At 32.6% G+C, this 22,357-nt stretch overlaps 1 protein-coding gene across 3 annotated transcripts in view; it reads right to left on the bottom strand.

Annotated features, from left to right (window-relative positions):
- LOC126734719 (TELO2-interacting protein 1 homolog) overlaps positions 1 to 22,357 on the bottom strand; it is a 161,724-nt gene that overhangs the window by 25,696 nt on the left and 113,671 nt on the right. For all 3 annotated transcript variants that reach the window (XM_050438442.1, XM_050438444.1, XM_050438441.1), the window contains one exon: positions 10,490 to 10,805. In XM_050438442.1, coding sequence (XP_050294399.1) covers positions 10,490 to 10,805 — 316 coding nt within the window. The remainder of the gene's footprint in view (positions 1 to 10,489; positions 10,806 to 22,357) is intronic.

The raw sequence follows: 22,357 nt of genomic DNA on the forward strand, positions 1-22,357 counted from the left end.
TAAGCCACTCTCGAACTGTCAAAGCATAATGCGGAGGAGCTCCATCTTGTTTATTTGTTGGAAATACAAATTATTTTCGTTTGGTATCCCAACACCATTTTCAACCACTTGATTTTCCAAAATTTGGACGATTGAAAGATTATTTTCGAAGAGGTCTAAATAAATTTGTGCAGCTAAATTTTCTTCCAAAAAAAAAATGGCACGATGATTTCGTTACCATAAATTCCTGCCTAGGCGTTCATTTTTTTAGGATACTTTTTGTTTTGATATTTTGTTTGCCATTTTAAATAATGTGTGACACTATGAAGCAACAATTTGACCTACCAAAGTTCAAGTTGATAATATGTCTTTAATTACACATTTTTGCCTACTTTTCGCTTATACGTCAACCCATTTTATTTTTTCGATTTGTTTAGATAGGAGATTGTATGCCATTTAAAATGATGTCATCATACTTAGGGTTGTCATTTGAAATACAAAAGTTTGAGGTCGATAAAATATCCAATATTTCCAGACATTTTTGGTCACTATTCGCTGGTACGTCTACCGATTAAATTTTTTTTTGGCACAGTTGAATACACATTTTAATGCTGCTTATAATGATGTGTCACACGATAGGGGTTCCCATTTGACATATCAAAGTGAGGTTAGCTGGAGAAAATTAAATGTCTGTATATCTCAGTTGACATGTTTTTTTTAAGAAGTTATTAAGAGTGGTTTGTTTTTGAAATGAAAGCACTGCTTATAATCTAAAAATGGGTCATCATCGATATTGCACTGCTGTATTCTATAACTTTCTCTATCAGGGACTTGTAGGATGCCATTCGTTCCAAAGCCATTTCTAAATCCGACTTGCTCCAGTCGTTGGTGAAAATCTTAGGTAAAAAAAGATTAGATCCCAGTCTACTAATAATTTTCATGAAGAGCGCTTATATAAGTGAGATAACAAGCTGATAGGTCGGTAGTTTCCAATATCTGTTATCTCTTTGTTTTTATGTAATATTTTCCTAACGGCATTATTCCAATGTTTTGGTGCATTTCTTCCAAAGAGGCGTGCATTATAGAGAGCTTTTAGGGCTTTTATGACGCGTCTACTTCCTTGTTTTATCATTTCACTCATTTTTCCAGGTACTTTGTTGTCCTTGATGCCTTAAGTCGGCCATCTCAATCGTGTCATCGGTTATATCTGATAGTTTCTCAGCTCCTTGATACTGTGTTTCTGGGATTTGTACCTCTTGAATAGAATCTCGACTATATAGTGCTTTGTAGCCCTCAACCTTCGTTTTAGAACTTTGTGGCGTTAACTTTACAGTGTTACTATTTTGCCAAGAGTTTGCAGACGGTAGCTCAGAATTATTGGAGGCTTGGGATTGTTCGAAGGTTCACTTATGACTGGCCATTAAAGAATATAAACTTGATTATAATTAATAAATAAGAGGGCGCCACTTATTTTTTTTATTATGAATGAAAGAAAACTAAGAAAAAAGATTTGGTATATAGGTTTCAATTAACAATTAAATGACCCTGGATAAAGTAGATTTAAAGAGGCAAAAAAAATATCTTAGCAATACAACCAAATTATATTTACATCAAAGATAAGTATACACCTCATGTTCTAATCTGTTAAATGTTAATAATTTATTATGAATTAAAATATGAATAATGTTGATGTGATTAAAATAAGTTTACAAAAGTAAAATTTAAATTATGATTAAGATTATTATGATTAGATTTCAGCACTTGAAAAATAAATTGCAATTATTAAAGTTTTTAGTATATATTTGTATTACGCAGGGGAAAGTTCATGAACCTTTTTACCTAAGGCATATCAGCCTTAACCGAGTTATATCTACTTAACCACCAAAAAAGGTACTGAAAAATACTGAACAAAAAATAACTAAAATTATAGACAAGAAATTAACATATTAAATTATGACATTAATTAAATATTTGTAAGGTTAAATTGAAATAAAAGGTATATTAATAAAAATTTAAATAAATGAGACAAATCTATGGTTAGTAATACTTAAATAAATGGAATGAACTGGCCTGTATATTCCTCCAAGAAATGAACGGCTGGCCTCCAAAATCGAGGCTGTGAATGTATGCCATTTGTAGCTTAGCTATCCGGACTGGGAATCTTTAATACTAGCTCTAACTCTGGCTCCAGCTCCACCGCTTTCAGCAATTTCCCGGAGAAATCAAAAGCCTGCAGCCATCAACAATTGAAGAAGAATAAAGAGGAAAACGGAAAAGTAAAACCCTAAAACAACGATTGCCATTGCATTCATTGTCGATAAAAATGAAGGGCGTTCAAAATGTGACACACTCACCTTGCTAAGTTTCATTATCTATCCATCAAAATCTCGGGCATCCTGCACCAGAATTATGAAATAAACAGTTCTCTAAAGGAACAAGATTAAGGACTATAAATTATAAACCATATTGGCCACTTCCTGCTTCACAAATTTCGGAAGTGCGCTTCTACCTGCGACTATATAACAAGTCCTCGAAAAATGGATGCAGTACCGACTAAATAAGTTACGACCTCACCTCTCGCCTGAGCTGTCAATGTCAATCCAATCAGAGAAAACATTAATTAAGACCAACCAGAAGAGTGACGGACCGTCAACAGAAAGCATGAATAATAAAACCAGGAGAGTGATGCGTTACAGTAGTAATGTGTTATTGACAGTGTGAATTTAAAGAAATATCGATAAAAGGAGTTGACTGAAATTATTAATATAATTATTGAAATTAATGAAATATCAATGGAGCGTTAGTGAACATAAGAAATAGAAAAATAAAACGCTACAACTTTTAGTATTTTGTTTTGTTCTATGGTATTGTTTATTTCTTTAGTGTTAAAGTTCCGAATGTCTCTCTTAATGGCCTTTAAGATGTCTTTGTTTAAACTTCTTAGCTGTGTTATGTTCATTGTGTGTTTCTCTTTTTTCTCATATTTATATCCTGCAAGAATTGTTGCTCAATGATTTTCAGAGCTTTGTCTGTGGATTTAAAGCAAATTAACCCAGCAAAGAAATTTTAAATCTCAAAACAGTTTTACGACTCACCAAAACTCTCCTATTCTACTCTTAACACATGTTTCGCTAACATTAAAATTTGTTGAGATTTGAATGTCACACCAAAGGTTCCGACCTTAGGCCTATAAAGAAATTTTAGTCATGTGCTGCTATTACGAGACAAGGCTACGTTTCATAGAATAGACGTAGTGTCAACAAGCATAATTTCCATTATTACTGTCCTGAATACAAATTACTTCCATAAGGCCTAAATTTTGTGATTTTCAATCCCCCCTCCTCAAATGTTCCCACAGACAACCAAGCGATCGGCCTGAATATTCGTCCGTTAATTTTAAAACTGTTTTGTTCCAGTGTTGGATTCAACAAGGTTATCAAATTCTCCATCACGACTTTAGGTAAGTTCGTTTTATTCAAAAGGTCAGTGACAAGCGATATGTAATCTTTTGGGTGCGATACGCGGTTTTTATGACATCTAAGGAAATCAAGACCCTTCTCCTGGTGATTGGATTATTCCTTAAATCGTAAGCGCAATCAACTGAATGTTTAATTGAATAAACCTGAATGTTTTAAACCTGATTAAGCCTAGCTGATAATGGATAACATGACGAATCAGCAAAAAAAAATCACGGAGCGGATCATTTAAACTAAGTAAAGAGAGAATTAGTTGGATATTTATTTAGCGGTTGGAACTCGTCAGAATTCAAAAACTCCAAGAACCAAACAAAAGTCTTTGTCAGCCTTAGTGCCTATTAAGTTCTTGGATTTTATTTTGTCTTTTAACGACTTGAGATAAAACTTGTTATGTTTACTATGGTTTATGGTAAACTAAAACAAATTCGAAAGGAAATTAGCTTTCTTGAAATGCCAGTACTTTGTCTGATATATTCCGCCTCCAATGCTAGACTTTCCTGACACTTTATATCAAATCTTCATGAAGAATTGAACAAATTTAAAATGTTCCCCCCATCTGGAGAAAACTTCATCGATTTAAGAAGCGATTATTAAAGGAAAAGTGGCATTTACCCATTGCAAGTTGATTTGTGATCATTATGATTAGGTGGTGTTTAATATTCTAGGTTTACAGTTTTCTTATTTAGTTATATGAATCTTTCTCAACGAAAAGACTTGACCTCATCTGTAAAAGTAGAATCTACATCAACAGCACTACCAGTTTTAGATGATCTGTTTTGTGTTCTACATCAGATGTTAGCAAATTTTGGTGTTAGTTTAAACAAGAGACTTTGCTGAGGGAACCAATTTTTTAACAGGAGATTCTGTAAAAAGGTTTTGTCTTTATGAGTGGACTAGCTTCGCCTAACTGGTATTTTTAAACTCGAAGAAATAGTTCTTTCTTACAGCAGATCTTATGATGTCTAGTCCGGGCGAAACACGTGTTGTTTTACAATATATTCGATATTTGTGACTTAAAGTTTAATTTATAACTATTTAATTAAAGCCGATCTATTTGAGAAAAAATGTTCTTCTATATTTATTTCTACTATTTCTTCGAGAAAGTCAATTTGTTCAGACGTCACTGAGTAAACAATTACACGAAATACGTAAAACTTTGTAAAAGTGAAGTATGGGGTAATATAATATGTTCTAATATAACTAGAAATATATAATTTTAAAGACAAAAAAAGATTAGAAATACTCTAGAAGGCAAAATTTTACTATAAAATACGATACTAAAAATAATTTAAAAAAAAGTTTAAAATAAACAGTATTAATAGGGATTTAGAGCGGTTAGGCTCACTTTTAGGTATAAAAGTCAGTGGCGGCTCGTGGGAAAAAAAGTAGGTGAAGATCTGCATGGCCTAGAAAACAGTATTATAGTTAGAGCTGACTTACCTAGTTTAGGGAAGCGAATCGGTTAATAATATCCTCGTAAAACAGATGTTGCATTTGCATAACTTCTTTTAATAGTTCTTTATGTAGGGAAATAATAGCCAAACTGGAAAGTCTTTCTTGTGAAACAGTATTTCTTGTAAATGTTTTTAGCCTTTTTAAACATGAAAAACTCCTTTCTACGGACACGCTTGTCGATGGAATGGTGAGAATTAGACAAAATAAATTATAAGCTTCCGTAAAAATGTCTATATTTGGTTTTAATTTTATTATTAGTTCTTGCAAATTCACATTTTTATAATTTTCATCGGCATACAGAAGGCAAAGTTCATTTTTTAGTCTTTGTTGTTTTGTGAACTTTGTGCCATAAAATTCCAGTAAATTTTATAAAGCGTCCGAAGGAAATGTTAAACTGTACGTTTCAAACTTTGTTAAATCTGCTAAGCATACAAATTTTAATTTCTCACAATCTTGAAAACGTACATCCATTTCTGATAAAACATGGTCATATATTTCAAAATATAAAGCTCTATATTGTTTGATAATTTCTATTTTGTTCAATCCAGCTTCACATCTTTTCAATGTATTTATGGTAGTCAGACTGCTGGCTTTATCAAAAATTGTATTAAAAACTTCTTCATTTCTTTTATTGCTTAACAATTGACGCGTTCCTTTTATTTAATTTAAACAATAATTAATATCCAGAGATTTTTTTTTGAAGAACATCATATAAAATATCTGTTAAATTGAAAATATCGCTAAACACTGTTGCTAAAAATGTAAACTCAAAGTCATTAAACTCTCTTAAAAAGCCTTTAGCCAACTGAACTGATTTATGATCTGACTCTTTAGAATTCATAATATTGTCAAAAGTCTGTTTTAGGTTTTGCCAGTCATCAATAATTACGTTGATTAATTTTGAATTAGAAGTCCATCGTGTCTCTGTAATTGTTGGCATACGTCTAGCTGATGTAGATGCCAGAGCTTAGGATCGTTTTGGTAAACTATGGAAAAATGATGGAATTCCTGCAATAGTTGCAAAAAAAATGCGGCATTTTGAAATCTTCCTAAAGCTCTGTTGTAAAACAAGATTAAGTCGGTGTGCTAGACAATGCACAATAATTGCTTGTGGGGCATGTTCTTTTATTTTTTGCTGAAGTCCATTCAAATGCCCTGACATCACACTCGCTCCATCATAACAGTGTCCTATTAGCTTATCTTTGTATTCTAAAGGTTCTAAAACTGTTGCAGCCATAGTGAACAAATGATCAGCGGTTTTCCCAGCACTAACATCATAAAATCCGTAAAACCTTTCTACTAATATCCCTTGAGAATTAACAAATCTTAATATTATTGATGACTGTGAGGTCTGAGTTATGTCAGTAGTGTCATCAATTTGGAGGAAAAAAAAATAGTATCCCTAATTTCAGATCTAATGTAGTCACTAATGTACGTACTTTGAAATACATTAAATTATCTCATTTTGAATTGTTTTTGACTCTCCACTAAAAACATTTTTAATTTTGTTGTAGTGGTTTTTGGTTTCGACAGGGCTTACATCCATTAACTAAATAACTCTTTTAATTAATTTAATAACTCTTTAAAATTTCCCCTGGTTATTGAGTCAATTTTCCCGTCATGTCCGCGAACGGCAACTCTTGTTTACTGAGATACAAAACTGCGTCGATAACTGTTTTCATATAAATTCTATTTAATCTAACATTTTCATTAAATTTTAATTTATATAGTCGAGCATTTTCTTTTAAGGCGTAGACAATGGTGTTTCGATTTTTTTCAAAGTTACTAAACTTTAATTGGCATTTTAAATGCTCTTCAGAATCTGCATGTTTATGCAAGGACCTATTAATATTAATAAAATCTGTAAAGGCATCCCTATTCCATACAGATTGTTTGTTTGAAAATAGTAAACAGGGCCAGCAATATAATCTTTGCATCACCGTGCTGCTACACAGCCAATTAAATTTGGTAAAGCAAGAAGGCTTATAATTAATATTATAAGACTTGCCTCTTTTCTTTGCTTACTTTTTTAATTCTATGCTTAGAATATTGGTTGGTTGACCATATAACAGCACATCCCTTTTATCTTCATCCATCCAATGCCTGAAGGGAGTTTCCAGTATGTTGCAATCTACGTCATTAATCGGGTTCATTTTTATTTAGTTTATTATAAATATTGTCTAAAAAAATCTTAAACACGAACCAATCTCCAAATTCAATCTCCACAACCGCAAAAAACCCAACACACTACTAACTAATATCCAAAATCCGAAAAATCCCAAACTAACCACAAATGAACGCCCGACACCGCGAAAAACAACAGGTGAATATCAAACTGATTGATCTGCACCCGCCTCAGTTTCTTATGGCCGATTATGCGATGCCGCGCGAGGCTGAAGTCACGTTGACATGGCAACGGTGAAGCAATAACACCTCTACAAAAGGACAAAGCGCTCCAAAAAATTTTGCTCGTGACGTCACGCGTTTGGGCCATGCACTTCGGGTTGCTTTTCGGGTGAATTCAGCTGTTGACGCTGACGTTCGTCCGCGGAAGGCTGCCTGCAACGCTGCCAGACTTTGCAAATTGACGTGAACGTTAGGATGCTCTATTACTATCTTAAAATAATTAAATCTATATCTTTAACTGCTCTTACTTTACAATTTAGTTAAAAAAAAGAGTGCATCCTTATTTCTCTTTTTATATTTTAAACTTCTATTTTTTCAAATTTTATCATTTATCTACTTAATTCCTTGTTACTTGCCAATAGGAGTTCTTTCTATATAAATCTGACAACGGCGCATCTACTAGTTGTGCCACCTGATGAAACGAGAGGTTAGGTTGTTTATATTTATGTTCTGTGGTTGCCGGTATTTCTGACGAGATCCGCAGTAAACATTAGCTCATTATTGTGTTTTTTTCTAAAATCGGAACTGTTTATTTCCGCGAAACGTGTATGTTAATATTTATGTAGTCTTCGCGTACTTTTAAATCGCAAAATCCTATTTTCGGACTAGAAAAATCCTCGGAAAAACCGGTTCTCCGGCGCGCCGCGGATTTATTTGTTTATATCAGACTTTAATACTTTAGTTCGTGTTTAATTTAATGTGTTTCTCCTAGTTCGGCTTGTAGTTAATACCAGAGTGTAAATATGCCTCAAAAGTGTTGTGTTCCGGGTTGTAACGGACACTATAAAAACGGACCTAAAGTGCATGTCTTCGGTTTTCCTAAGGATATAAATCTAAGGCGAAAATGGGTAAAGCCAAGTAAAGATGAAAGGTTTAAAAATATTGACAAGTTGAAGTTAGCAAAAGCCCTTGAATTAAGCAAAATTGACTTTGGCAAGCATGAGAAACAAAATAATTTTGACAGTTTTGAAGAGTTTATTGAAAAATTTTCTGCTTTTAAACTACCGAAAGATTGGTTTACTGCTCACAGTGATACTCAAGACAGCAAAAAGCTAACAATTTTTAAAATTGAATACACACCTGGTCCATGCATTAATTGGGCAATTGTTTTTAATTTTAATTTAAATGTTAAAACTTTTTTATATAGCGAGCCAGTTTGTGTTTTAACATGAAAATTAAAAACTCCATATACTTCCCATAGTTTAGATGATTTATATGCAATACTTAAAGCAATAGACCTTATTATTATTACCCTGCCTTTGGAGGAAAATGTTACCAATAATGACAACCCTGACTGTGACTTAAATCTAAATTCTGCTACCGAGACTGGTAAAGTCCAGTGCAACAATATATTAGAATGGTCACCCGTCAAAACACCAGCATTTTACTTGTCAAACAATGTAAATAGAAGGTGGATGACATGACTGGACTTTACCAATACCCTTGGCAATACTATTCTCGATCATGTCAAACCATCAGATGACATAAATAAAATAAAATGTGTGTTCGATTTTGTGTCAAACATACTAAAAAGTTTTAAAAACCTTGAAGACAACAAAATAGTGCATGCTTTAGATTTTATTTGTGAACAATTAGCTTTGCTTACAACTGCAAAGGAAAGGTACAGATATTCAAGTATGTAGTACAATAATTTTGACTTCTATAATCTATACTATTAGTCCTCATGTATACAAATATTTAAGAGATTATGGATCCCTAATTTTACCACATCCTCAAACTATAATGGGTATTTGTAACAAACACATGACCGATCCCCACATAGATGAAAAAAAATGTTTTTAACTTATGCCCGAAATGTGTTTAGTTTACTAAAGGATCATGAGAGATTTGTGACACTACTTTTTGATGAAATTCATATTGATCCTTACATGGACTATAAAGGCGGTAATATCACTGGAACATCAGTCAATAATAAGTCTCTAGCTTCCTCGGCATTTACTTTTATGACTACCAGTGTGTGTTCCAGCTTTAAGGAAGTAGTTCACATAGCTCCCATCTCCAAAATTACATCAGACATACTTCATAATTTTCTTAAGACAATTATTGAAAATTTAGAGGAGATTGGATATATAGTTTTTTGTGTTATAAGTGATTATAATGCCATTAACGGGAAAGCCATGAGTCATTTTTCAACTGCAGACCAACTTAGCATTGTTTATCCTCATCCCATAGATAATCAGAGACCATTATTTTACCTATTTGACACAGTTCACTTACTTAAATGTGTATTTAATAATTGGCTTAACTCTAAACCAGACCAAAAATTTTATTTTCCTGATTTTGACACTTCGAAGAAAAAATGTGCTTCTTTTTCTGCAATTAAAAAATTACATGAACTGGAGTATGATAAGCTTTTTAAGCTTTTAAAGTCAATATATGTATTTATGTGTATATTATAACATTTTTTACTACTTGATGGTATAAAAAAATTATTATAAATACCTAAATACATATGTTGAATTTTGGTGCAGATGTGGGGGATTTGGGAGTCTGCATTAAATATTACACCATAATATTTAACCTGACATTCAACCAGAACTAAAACATACCTTTGAATGTTTCCTGAACTCTATTCTATTCCTAGCATTTTTTAAAATAAGCCAAATATTGAGATATAAGCATATGAAATCCCTTGGTTTTTAAAAATCGGTGGCCCACATCGACGACGTCACGCGCCAAGCAGTAAGGCCTTGTCTTTGAGTGGGTGTTGGGTGAAGGCGATCGCGGATATAACACGGGATCTTCACTTGGACATAAATAATTAGTATATTGGGGTTTTGCGGGTTGCGGCGCGGAACTGATTAATAGAATTTATTGTTTATTGGATAAACTGTATATTATTTAATAAAAACTAGGTATTTTGGTACTTTTTGATTGTCTTAGATCAAAAAAGAATACTCATATGTTGTTTTTATTTTCTTATTTTATTTATATTTGCTGGTGAAGCTCACCTTCACCTACTTCACCTAACGAGCCGCCCCTGATAAAAGTTAAGGGAAATTAACATCCTTTAAAATTATATTAGCCCTTATGTATTTAAAGTATTTAAATAAGTTTTTCCAAAACAAACCGCTTTTTGCGACACAACTTTATCATCAAAATTATTTATTTTTACTTAGTCAAATTTAAAATACGTTCTAAAATATACCTACTTTACAAATCTTGCCCTAATGAACTCTTTTGCTAATCTAGCCATAGTTGCCACCAATCTTGTTGCCAGTCTCATAATAAGTGGGTCCGTATCTGCCTTAAATCGTTGTAGCAAAGGGTTCCAAATCAGGTGCACCACTGGTAAAAGTTCATCTTCGGAATCTCTTAGAAGTTCTAGTCCATTTTCCAAAATTTCCAACACCAGTATTTTTCTTGTGTCATTTTTTGATGGTAGAAAATGTACACTTCTTTTTAATATTAAATGCGTCAGCTCAACGTGTATTTCAGGTTTTGGCTTTTGATACTCGTTCTCTGCTTCTAAAAATGTTTAATAAATATAACAAGAGTACTTTAAAACTGAATTAGCTATTAAAATCTCTTCAAAAATCATTTAGTCTTAATGATTAAGTGTTATTGACAGAGTTGGTAAATTGAATAAGAAAATACATAAAATACTTATTTAAAAAAAATACAAATAATAAAATAATCTATATAAAAGTTAAATAAAAAATAAAATATTCCAAAATGCTTTTGAAAACTGGAAGAAAATAATGTTCACTTGCCTATTGAAAAAGTTAAATTGCAGTACTTCCTGCGAGAGTATTTGTATCAAGGCAGACACTTCACAAGAAATAAGTATGCAGTTTTCTAAACTAGATGTTCTAACTGCTCTGAGAATAATCTCAAAGCATAACCAATAAAGGATAATTTTCTAGAGAGAGAGACATTATTCTTTAACTAATGCCTTGTATACTATTCGAATTTAATGCTATCTTTAATTCCAAGGATAGCTATACAGGGTGGGTCGAGAGGAACGCATGGGAGTATTGTTATCGTGAAAACAATTTAAAAAAAATTAAATGTTCTAATCCGATCTTAATCGATCATATCGATTTTAATTACGATATAGCGTAATTTAAATGTTTTAAATATTTTACCGCTTCTTATCACAAATGCTATAAGTACCGATTGCTTGGTCGGTTTTGTTGTTCTGACATATGTTAGTGTCAGTGTTACTGTATGATTAAAGTCGTATAAAATGCTACACATCTATTCAAATTTGGAATATTCAAATATGGTTTTTTTTGACGGCTTTTGTAATAGAAATGCTATAACTACTTCAATAATCTCGACAATCTCGACAATCTCCACACCGGAGAAATCCGAACCAAAACGTATTTATCAGAGTTTTGAACATACTTTGCGAGGCCGGAATTTCATGCCCAGTACTAACATAACCTCTAAACGAGCAACTTAACAAGGTTTAGAAAAAGCAGAGAGTCTTTTAAATTTGGGAGAAAATGAGGCAACGACTAGCTCACGAAGAATTGCTACTCAATTGGTCATTCCACAAAAAAGAGTAATCAACACGCTCCACGAGCCTATATCCATCCTTACTATTGTATTGGTTGTTCTTTATACATATTTAGACAGAGCCTAGCTCGGTTATTATACGGAATGGAAAAAACTTTAAATATAAAAGTTGTAGAGTTTATCTTAAATCGCCAGGATCTCTGCTAAAATATAATACAGGGGTATAGCAAAGTTAAAAGTCTTTCCAGAATTGACAGAACATTTTACTTATATTGTTAATTTATGTCTTACCACTAAATCATATCCAGATATCTGGAAAATGGCAAATATAATTTCGGTGCCCAAAAAGAATACTACGACTGAGACTGCTTATTATAGACCTGTAAGTTTGCTTCCCACGGTATCAAAGATTCTGGAAACAATTGTTGCTTCTCAACTTTCTAATTTTCTTTCACAAAATAATATACTACCGCCTACACAATCTAGTACTACCACAGAATAAACGATCTCACAGAAGCGAAGGCTAGCCCGTTTTACCGAACCGGTTTTTCGTTCAGGCTCCTCCCATTTACCCTCATTCTAACGGGTACAACTGTCGTCGCCCACGTGGGGTATCGGGTCATAATTAGTGTAATAGTACGAGCGTTAGTGTGTATATTTGCGATATTTTGTAATTTGCCGTTTTTTATTTTTATTAAAGTAGGTATAAAAAAGTTACATTATTATGTATTATTCATTATTATTATGGTTGTTTAAAAGCTTTGAAAAGTTCAGAATATTTCCTAATTAATTTGTCGTGCCATGCAAATAAATACAGAATAAACATTATTTAATGTAATAAACATATATGTATATACCTAAACCATATGTATCTATGTATGTGTACGTACATGCAGGTACATAACATTGTACATAGATAAAAATATTAAAGTTGATTTAGGAATACAGTATTTTTATGTGATAAAGAATAATGACTTTAATTTTCAATTATCTGTCTTTTTATGGACTGGTTTACCCATGCAAGTGCATAATATAGTAGTAGTAAAACCCTTAAAAATCTTATATTTTCTTCCAGACTATCATTATGGACGGCGACTATACAACGTATAATACCTTTATAAAATATGGACGTATGTGTGGTACCTACATATGTATATAATAATACATACATATATCTTTTTATATATAAATATATAAAAGCCGATGATACCTACTCTTAAATGTGTTGTGTTTAAAACATACCAGAAAACATACCTGCGTATAAACCTTCCAGCTAAAATTTAATTTAAAAATACCTACCTATGTACATATGTATATGTATATTATGAACATATTAACATCACACAAATAGTACACTTTTTCTCACCTAGTGCCTTACTAAAGGCAAATATTATTTACCATTATCATAAAACAACACAAAAATTCCATTCCAAAACAAATTAAAAGTATACTAACCTACACCTCTATCGTGTATTAAAACTCTCAAATAACAATTTTTATAGAAATAATAATTATTATAATTATTCTAAAAAGCAAGGACCAATATAAGGCTTAACAAAAAAAAATCATATTTGAAATGTAACTAAATTTTGTAGTTTGCTCCCATATTATATGAATATAACCATTTTGATTTTAAAAATAAAAGCACTTCGTTCGGTGTATGCGTTTACTACAACTTTACGAGATATCTCAGTGTATTTGCGCCGGGTGCATCTGTCAGTTGGGCTTATAAAAAACTGGTTCACGGATATCAAAGGAGCCGACGCAAGCCTTCGCTTCTGTGAGATCGTTTATTTTGTGGTACTACTGTATTTCAGCAAGGCCTTTGATAAGTTATTTGTAAAATCGTAAATAGAGACTGTATACCTATTAGGGTGGGTCACTTTATATAGGGAAACAATAAAAATCGTTTTATTAATTTCTAATAGCTGTATTATGTTGTATTGCACAAAAACAAGTTACAAAAGAAAAAAAAAAGTTAATTTAACTTTTGTCTTTAGCCCGCGCATGAATGTTGAAATTTTGATAAAAAATATCATATTCGGTATGGCTTGCCTTTTTGGGGTTTAACCAATAAGGGGCTACTTAACATTATCTTTGTTATTCAAAAAAAGCAGTTAGATACCTGTGTTCTGCTAAGTTAAGAGATTCTTGCAAACCCCTCTTCATTTCTGAAAAAATCCTAACTCTTTTTTCACTCTTTATCTTAGAAACAGCTGCTCTTATTCACAAAATTCCCAAACTACCCTCTGACACTGGCCATTTGACTCGTCGCGTAAATGATGTTCCCCTACCTATTCCTACGTCTTCCCTTACCAAAAACTCATTAATTTACATAAGTAAAAAAATTTACAATCATGTTCCTCTGTGTGTTAGACATATATCGGATATTAAGAAATTTAAAAGAGAATTAAAGTCGCTTTTATTGTCTAAGGCATATTATAACCTGGATGACTTTTTTAATGATAGGTTTTAACCTTGGACATGTTGGAAAGTTTTCTTTTTTTCCTTTTTTCTTCTCTAGTTTTGTCAACAAGTTTACCTTTATTTAGTAATTGATTGTTTTATTTAGTTATCTTTAATTTAAGTATGTTCAAAAAGTTTTGTCTTTTTGTGTTTAATTTTGTTCATTGTTTTGTCAATTTTTGAAATTGTATTTGTGTTTTGTTTTTTTAGCTTGTAGGATGCTTGTACACAAGATTATTCTTACGTAATATAGCACATTTTCTTTCTTTCTTTCTTTCAAAGACAAAATAGTTTCAGGGCATGACGATAGTGAATCCAGAATTTTAATTATAATAAGTTTTATAAACATTAGGAATTTAATGGTAGAAACATATCGTTAATGCTAAATATAAAAAAACACACAAAATTACAACTAAAGTCTTGTTAATAACATGCCATTATGCATGAAAATCTTGCTTACTTTCAAATTTGGGCATTGTTTTCCTAGATGAGAGTTTAGCATGAATCAGGCCTTCCCTTGACTTCTTGTCACACAGAGACATTGATGCTTCTGTCACTAATTTGACCGTCCGCTCTACCGCTTGTGTGTGACATGGTAGTTTAATGAAAATTAAATCTTCGTCACCATTTGATGCAACAATTTTTTTTAAGTCATCATTTGAGAAGCTTCGGAGGATTGGAGGATCACAGTTGTTATTTTCTTGCCAGTCTATTACATCAATATAAGACGAAGCATTAAAATTTACTGCCGGTACTTCAAATATACGTATGAAGTTGCCTTCTTAGTGCAAATGAATCTCGTGCTTTTAATATTCTTCTGGCAGCTAATTCCCTAATATTCTTTTGCTCATCTGTTAACATGGCTAAGAGTAAATTCTCTGGATGGAAAAAATATGCATTTCGTTGAATGACTGGATCTATTACGTCTCTTAGCTCTTTTGATAGATATCGAGAATTTTGTATCAATTTCCATAAATTGCGGGACCCATCTTTACAAAAAGGATGTGTTTTTATCTGAAACCATACAGGGGCATATACTTTGACGATAAATTGCGCTAGGTGACATAAATTTTCAGTCGGATGTATTGTAGCAACATAAAGTCTCAATATTCTATTGGCTGTAGTCAACCAGCGAGCATGGGAAATTTTCCCTGGCGATTTATGGGCTAAGTCGGTGGGGCAGTTTCCAGTGATTACGGCTGTGGTTATCGCGTACAAATACTTTTGGTCCATGCTTAAATCTTCTGTTTTAATTACTGGTAGCTGACTTGGTATTATTTCGTACTCAATAACGGGTTTTATTTCACATTTTCCAACTGTTTTCCAATAGGACCATTATACGAATGTAGACCAGTTGTTTTACCATCTAGCTTGTTGAACAAATGCCTCAGAGGCAACTCATTTAAGTGAAGCATGCAAATTATCCATTGTAGTGGTCGCTGAAGCTTCTTCTCAAACAGTCTAATTACACCTGCGTTCTTTCCAGTATTAGTTGCTGTCCCATCGCAACCAATAGCCAGCAATTCGTCAGAACAAATACGTTTTGATTGTAGAAGTGCACTAATAGACCTTTCAATACTTCTGGCAGTACCATGTAATGGTGTAGTATAACCTACATACATAGAACCGGGTTCTTTCAGGACAGAAATGTGTTCTTCAACTACCACCTTTCTGTATTTTTTGCCTGCTTTTGCCATGACATTTTAAAGTTTTGTCCTTGCGCCCATCAAAGTACAACGCGGGAAGCTGCAAATTGGTTTGTTCTTACAAAAGCGTATCCCGTAATTTTTGTCTTTCCCTTCTTAATTTAGATTTATCTATTACCTCTACATCAGAAGATATGTCATGTAATACCGCCGAAGCAATTGCAGCCGCCGCTCTATCAGAAACACCATAACGGTCAGCGGTTTTCGATAGCGTCGGAAAATTCCTTTTTGGAGGTTTGTGAAGTGGACGGCAAATCTTCTACGTTGTGTTTTACGGGCAATACATAACATTCCTCAAAATCCGTAAAAGCAGAGGAAGACACTTCTTTTTGTGGTTGATCACAACTAGGAATGAGTTTATTAAAAGGCTTTAAAGTCTTACGTTTTCTCTCTAATTTTTTTTTCAGTTCTAAAGTGCGCACAAGATCTACTCCACCGATAAGCATTTTTCTTTCGCCCCTCTGGTCAAGCAAAAATGCGTGTTCTTCTTTGGGTACCTTCGACTCACGCGAGCATTTACAGAGATGAAGAAGATCCTTACATTTACAGGAACAAATATCAAACAAAACTTCACTTTAGCGCAAAAACAAGGCTCTCTTTTCTTCTGTCAACCTTTTTAGAGATTTAATGTGATTTTTGCACTTTCCGTGGTACGTTTTTAAAATCTGAATAGTTCGTGTGTGTGAGACCATAGGAATGGATGATTTTTGCTAAATATCTTCAATTTTTTGAGCCACTATGTCTGCGATTTGAAAAAAAAAACGGTTCTTTGTTACTTCCTTGTTGAATTTTAAGTTGTATTCTCGTCCATTCGTAAAACTTCAAATAAAAGAATTCAATCAAGAAAATTCTTGTAAAACACATTTTCATTTAGTTCACCAATAGTTCCAAATATGGGACACTTGTACTTTATTCTTTTACTTTCCATACTATTTGGTAAAAAATTAGCGCGAAGTAAAGCTCTGATAAACAAAACAGATAACCACGACCGTACGCGTTCAGAGATTAATTCACACTAAATATAGCATTATAGTGACCGCGGCGCGATTGGCTGCAGTGACTAAACAGCATGCATTGCGTATTAAAAATAGATTCAAGGTCATGAAAGGTCTGTAAAAGAATAAAATAAATTAACTGTAAAGCAAACGTCTTAAATTAGAATATAGGAAGTCTTGCAAGGTATTACCTTATTTTACAAATTTGACGATAATGTGGCGGCTTTGCGCGGGCTCTTAGAGTTTAAATATTTCAATAATATTTTAAATGGTTGCTCTTGAAATGATAATACAACATAATTTTGCTATTAGGAAATAAACAAAAAAACATTTTTTTTCGACCCACCCTAATACCTATATAGTCCGCATGCGTTTAGAGTAGTCCATAATGATCATAAATGATCAACATAAATGTATAGGGATATGTATGAAAAGTAATAATTTTATATCAATCAATCTTAGAGAATATTGAAAGGCTAGAATTAGTATTACGGTGGAACTATAGGCAGTTTGTTTGCTTGAAACATCCCTAATGCAATGATGCCAAATGCTCATTATGATGATCTGGTGACATACCTTGAGTCAACTGATAAAAAATTTGATATTATAGTATTCTCAGAGACACATAAAATAAATAATTTAAATGATTTTTGATTGGATCAGTTTGAAGTTTTTTTATAATTAAAGCCAAATAAACAAATGTGATGGCACCATAGTATATGCTAGAGCCTCGCTATTGCCTAAATCCGAAATTATAACTGTAAATTTCTCTAAATTTTTAAGAGTAATAATGTAAAAATAGGGCTAATCGCATTACTACTACTATTACACATTACTACTAATTACATAACTCTCCTAGTTTAAACAAAACAGAATTTATTAATAATGTAAGGCTTTTATTCAAAATAAACTTTCGAAGTCCATGTCCAGTCGAGGTTTTTTGTGGCGATATAAATATTTATATTATAGAGAATAAAGTAACTCAATGCTCTACAGAATATCTCAACTATCTGAATCAGATGGGATACATTAGTCAAATAAATGGTTTTACTCGGGTAGCAGCAAATGCAAAAACCTGCATAGACCACATCTTTTTAAAAACTACCACCGATATAATTGTCACTTTGTAACAATACTGTACAATTTTAAGTAATGTATTTGAATTTAAATGTTTGTAAACATAACACCCCTCTGGCTCCTGCACACATGTTGAACTCAAACAAAGTTGTAAACAACAACTAAATCTAGCCTTTCAATTTTCTAAGCTCATGATTAACATTTTTTATATATTTTTTTAACCTGTAGCCATAATATTCTGTGTGGTATGTCGTGAATAACCTTGTACCCAATAAAGAAAATCCAAACTTTATGGATTTTGTTTTCGAGTAAAGATTTACTAAACTACTGTTATAAAGCACCCAAATCTTCTTGGAGTATTTCACAGTCCTGAATCGAAGTTATGCACCGAAACTGCTTGAGACCATCGACGAACAGTAGATATTGTTTTTGTACTGTTTTGCTTCACAGGACATCCCCCTTTAGAAATGAAAGTGAATGGAACAAATGTGTCGGGTTGTTTTAAGTTGTCCACTTGATCGAAAGATGGCGCGGCATGCCATCGATTTGCCGTATATTATAGAAGTTGTTTTGTTTCATTCATTCTCCGATAGATACAAGCACTACAGTGACCGCCTAAAGTTCCGCATAAATTCAATACATGATTTTTTGAGAAAACGCTCGGACCCGTCGTTTTTTATTTTAAGCTGCGCAATATTTCACATAAATTTTTGTATACAGGGCGGAACAAAAAAAAGATATGACGTCATCGGTCATTTTTTTAAATGGAATGCTATATTTTTTATTGCATTTATGAAATATAGGCGAAATTCCAATCAAGTTTCGTATAACACACCTTATCTCAAAACTCAACTGTTTCAGAAATATTTACATTTAACCAACAAGAAAGCAAGTAAGTACGTCTATTTACAAATTAAGATAAAATCGAGGATAAAATGTTATAAACTGTGAAAACTCTTATTAATGTATCAAGTGTTCGAACTGATCGAAAGTGTTCGACTCCATTTACTTCTTGGCAGAAAGCAAGACGGGTGTTATACGTCTAATTTCATATCTAATTCTATTTTTCAAATCTTCAACGTTGTTTGGCTTCTCAATATAAACTTTACTTTTCAGGTACCCCCCATAGAAAATAGTCACAGGGATTTAGGTCTGGTGACCTGGCCGGCCACTTTATTGGCCCTCTTCGTCCTATCCATCTTCCTGGGAACACTGTCTGGTCTTGTTCGTCTGGGTATAGGGCAGCCAAAGCAGGAGAAGATCTTCTTGAAGAAAATTTAAATAGCGTTGTCCTGTTAAGTTTTCTTCGAAAAAGTATGGCCTTATTACTTTATTTTCTACGATACCAGCCTAAACATTAATAGATTTACGGTACTGTGTATGAGCCTCAGTTGCCCAGTTTGGATTTGACACTGACCAGTACCGACAATTTTTACGATTTACGACACCGTTTAAACAAAAAGTTGCTTAATCCGAAAACAAAACTCGTAACACAAACTGACGGTTATTATTGCAAATGTTCATCATTTGCTCGCAAAATTGGTTTCTTCGATCCGGATCGTCCTCATTTAATTCGTGTATTAGTCTAATTTTATAAGGGTGGTATTCATTTGCTTTTAAGATGCGTCTTACTGACGTTCCGGCTATATTATTATCAACTGAAATTTGTGAAGTTGCATTGTTTGAATTTTCTTCGACGGAGAGCAGAATGTTTAATTTTGTTTTTTCAGAAATTTTTGGACGACCTGATCTTGGCAAATCCCTAACATGACCTGAAGTTATGAATTTGTGCTCTATTCTACTAACTGTTGACTGAGAAATAGGATGGTTTGGGTATTTGGCATTAAACAGTTCACTTACTTTTTTGCGTGCGCACTCGATCCCCCTACCCTAGCATCATCAACATTTCAATTCGTTGGGTTTCCGTTAAATTAGCCCTAATTTATTCTGATAAAAACTATTAATTTTCGAAAATAAAGATTCTTTACAAGTGCAACCATGGAAATAGAACCAATTGGCAGTGATAATAACATTATTTTTATCCTCGATTTTACCTGAATTTGTAAATAGACGTAATTATTTGTTCTCTTGTTATTTAAATGTAAATATTTCTCAAAAAATCATGTCTCTAATTTTTATCGAATTTATGCGGAACTTTAGGCGGTCACTGTATATTTTTTATTAAGGGTTTTCCCGATTTGCTTTCGGTTCTGGCTGCAGTTTTATTAATCCAATAAATAAAAATTATTGGATTAATGAAACTTACTAATGTATCGTAGGTGTGGTCATTCAAAAGCATTTTAATTTAATATTATATTAAGAAAAAAACACCAATATTCTTCTACTACAAATGAATACTAATTAGAAATTATGGCTACATCCATGTACATTAATTATGGTACATATTTTACAGATTCTGAAATATGCTACCTCGTCAGATCCTTAATGAATCACCTGGGGATTCCTAGCCTCTCTTAGTGCTTTGATAGTTAGTGTTTTGGTCTGACAATTCTGGGTAGAATGAATTCTGGTGCAAAATCATTGACATAGACAAAGTTTTCTGTTTGAATTATTTCACCAGTGGTTTTTAAGCAAGGATTTTTAATATTAATTATCCATTGCTGTCTATATTTGGCATTCCTCTTGGAAAAATGCTAGAATATAGGTCTGTGCAGTCTGGGACATAATATTTATGTTTTGCCTTTAGGTCACCAATAAACAGACATTTTGTGAAATGGTCTTAATACCAATCCAATGTTGTAATAAAAAGTCATCAATCAAAGTAGAAAGCAAAAAGCAGAACAGAAGGCCAATCGGGAAAAACCAAAGTTAAAAAATACCGAGTGCCTAATCTATCGGGGAATAAATGAAACAAAACAGCTTCTGCAACAAGTCGCAAAAAATTTTCCGTGTTTTGCTCTTAGTTTGTTAGTTTATAGTTGATTCGTTAAGTTTATTTATGTTCTGCTTACGTTTATTTGATTATTTTCAACTATAATATCTAGTTTTTAGTAGTTAACTATTTTGAGGGCTCCAATTTAGGTTATTTTATTGTAAATCCTGGTAGCTGTACACTGTGTCCCATTTTGGATGAGACTGCAGGGTATCTCTGTCATTTTTTAAGATAGAGCTTTGCGGTTTTCGCGACCCTGTATCAATTTTTTGTAAAACTTTTAAAGCCACAAACAGAAATATTCTAGCTACTTTTGTTCCTGAAATACAGGGCGAAAATGAAAATGTTCACTTTTGGAGATGTTATTATTTCTCAGGCCCTGTATAAGATAGAATAAAAATGAAAACTGCTTATAATAGATATTTTTACATAAAAGTCAGTGGCGTATTTAATTTTTTTTTCTAATGCACTGTTTTTAAGATTGGGCACAAACTTGGTATTTTTTAAATGGAACACCCTGTATATTTTAACGTCAAATTTTTGCATTTTTTTTTTGAATACATTGATGTATCACAACCTATTCTTTAGTAAATTTTAGCTTCAAAAATCAGAAAAATCCATATTTATTTTTGTTTTTAATAGTAGGCCATGAATTCATTTAATTATTACTTTTTTAAAACGCCATGTGATTTAAACCTGTTTATTTAACTATATTTTAAACATTAACTTAAAATATTAATATAAACATAAAAATGTTAAAAACAAAAAAAATATATCGGACCAGGTTTAACATTAAAAACTAATTAGTAATTACAAGAATCAAATTAGAAAATTAATTACAAAAACCAAAAAAAAAAACAACAAATATAAATTTAATAAAACTCTTCAAACTGCTGTCCATTTTGTCTTATACAAAAACCACATACAGTCTGTATTCGTCTTAAGGCATTTAAAATTATAAAGGGTTGCCTTTGTAAGTTTATGAATGCTTCTTCAGTTGTCGCTCGGAGTTCATTTATATTATTATGCCGATTTGCATAAATTTTATTTTTTAAGTACGACCATACAAAAAAGTCCAAAACACTTAAGTCCGGTGACCTCGGGGGCCATCTGATTGGCCCGTGTGTGCCAATCCAACGTCTATCAAAATGAGCACTTAAATATTCTCTAACTACCCTTGAATTATGAGCGGGCGCTCCATCTTGCTGGAAATATATTTGATGTCGCTGGGCTAAAGGTATGTCCTCCAGCAACTCTGGCAAATTATTTTGCAATATATTTAGATATCGTTGGGCAGTTAAGCTACCCTCAAAAATTGTATATACAATTTTAGTGCCCAATACAAAACAGGAAACACTAAAACCAAATGGGCCTTGTTGCTGTCGTTCAAAAGTAATATGTTGCTTTTCTTGATACCAA

Source organism: Anthonomus grandis, chromosome 3 (assembly GCF_022605725.1).
Source record: "Anthonomus grandis grandis chromosome 3, icAntGran1.3, whole genome shotgun sequence".
Lineage (NCBI taxonomy): Eukaryota > Metazoa > Arthropoda > Insecta > Coleoptera > Curculionidae > Anthonomus > Anthonomus grandis.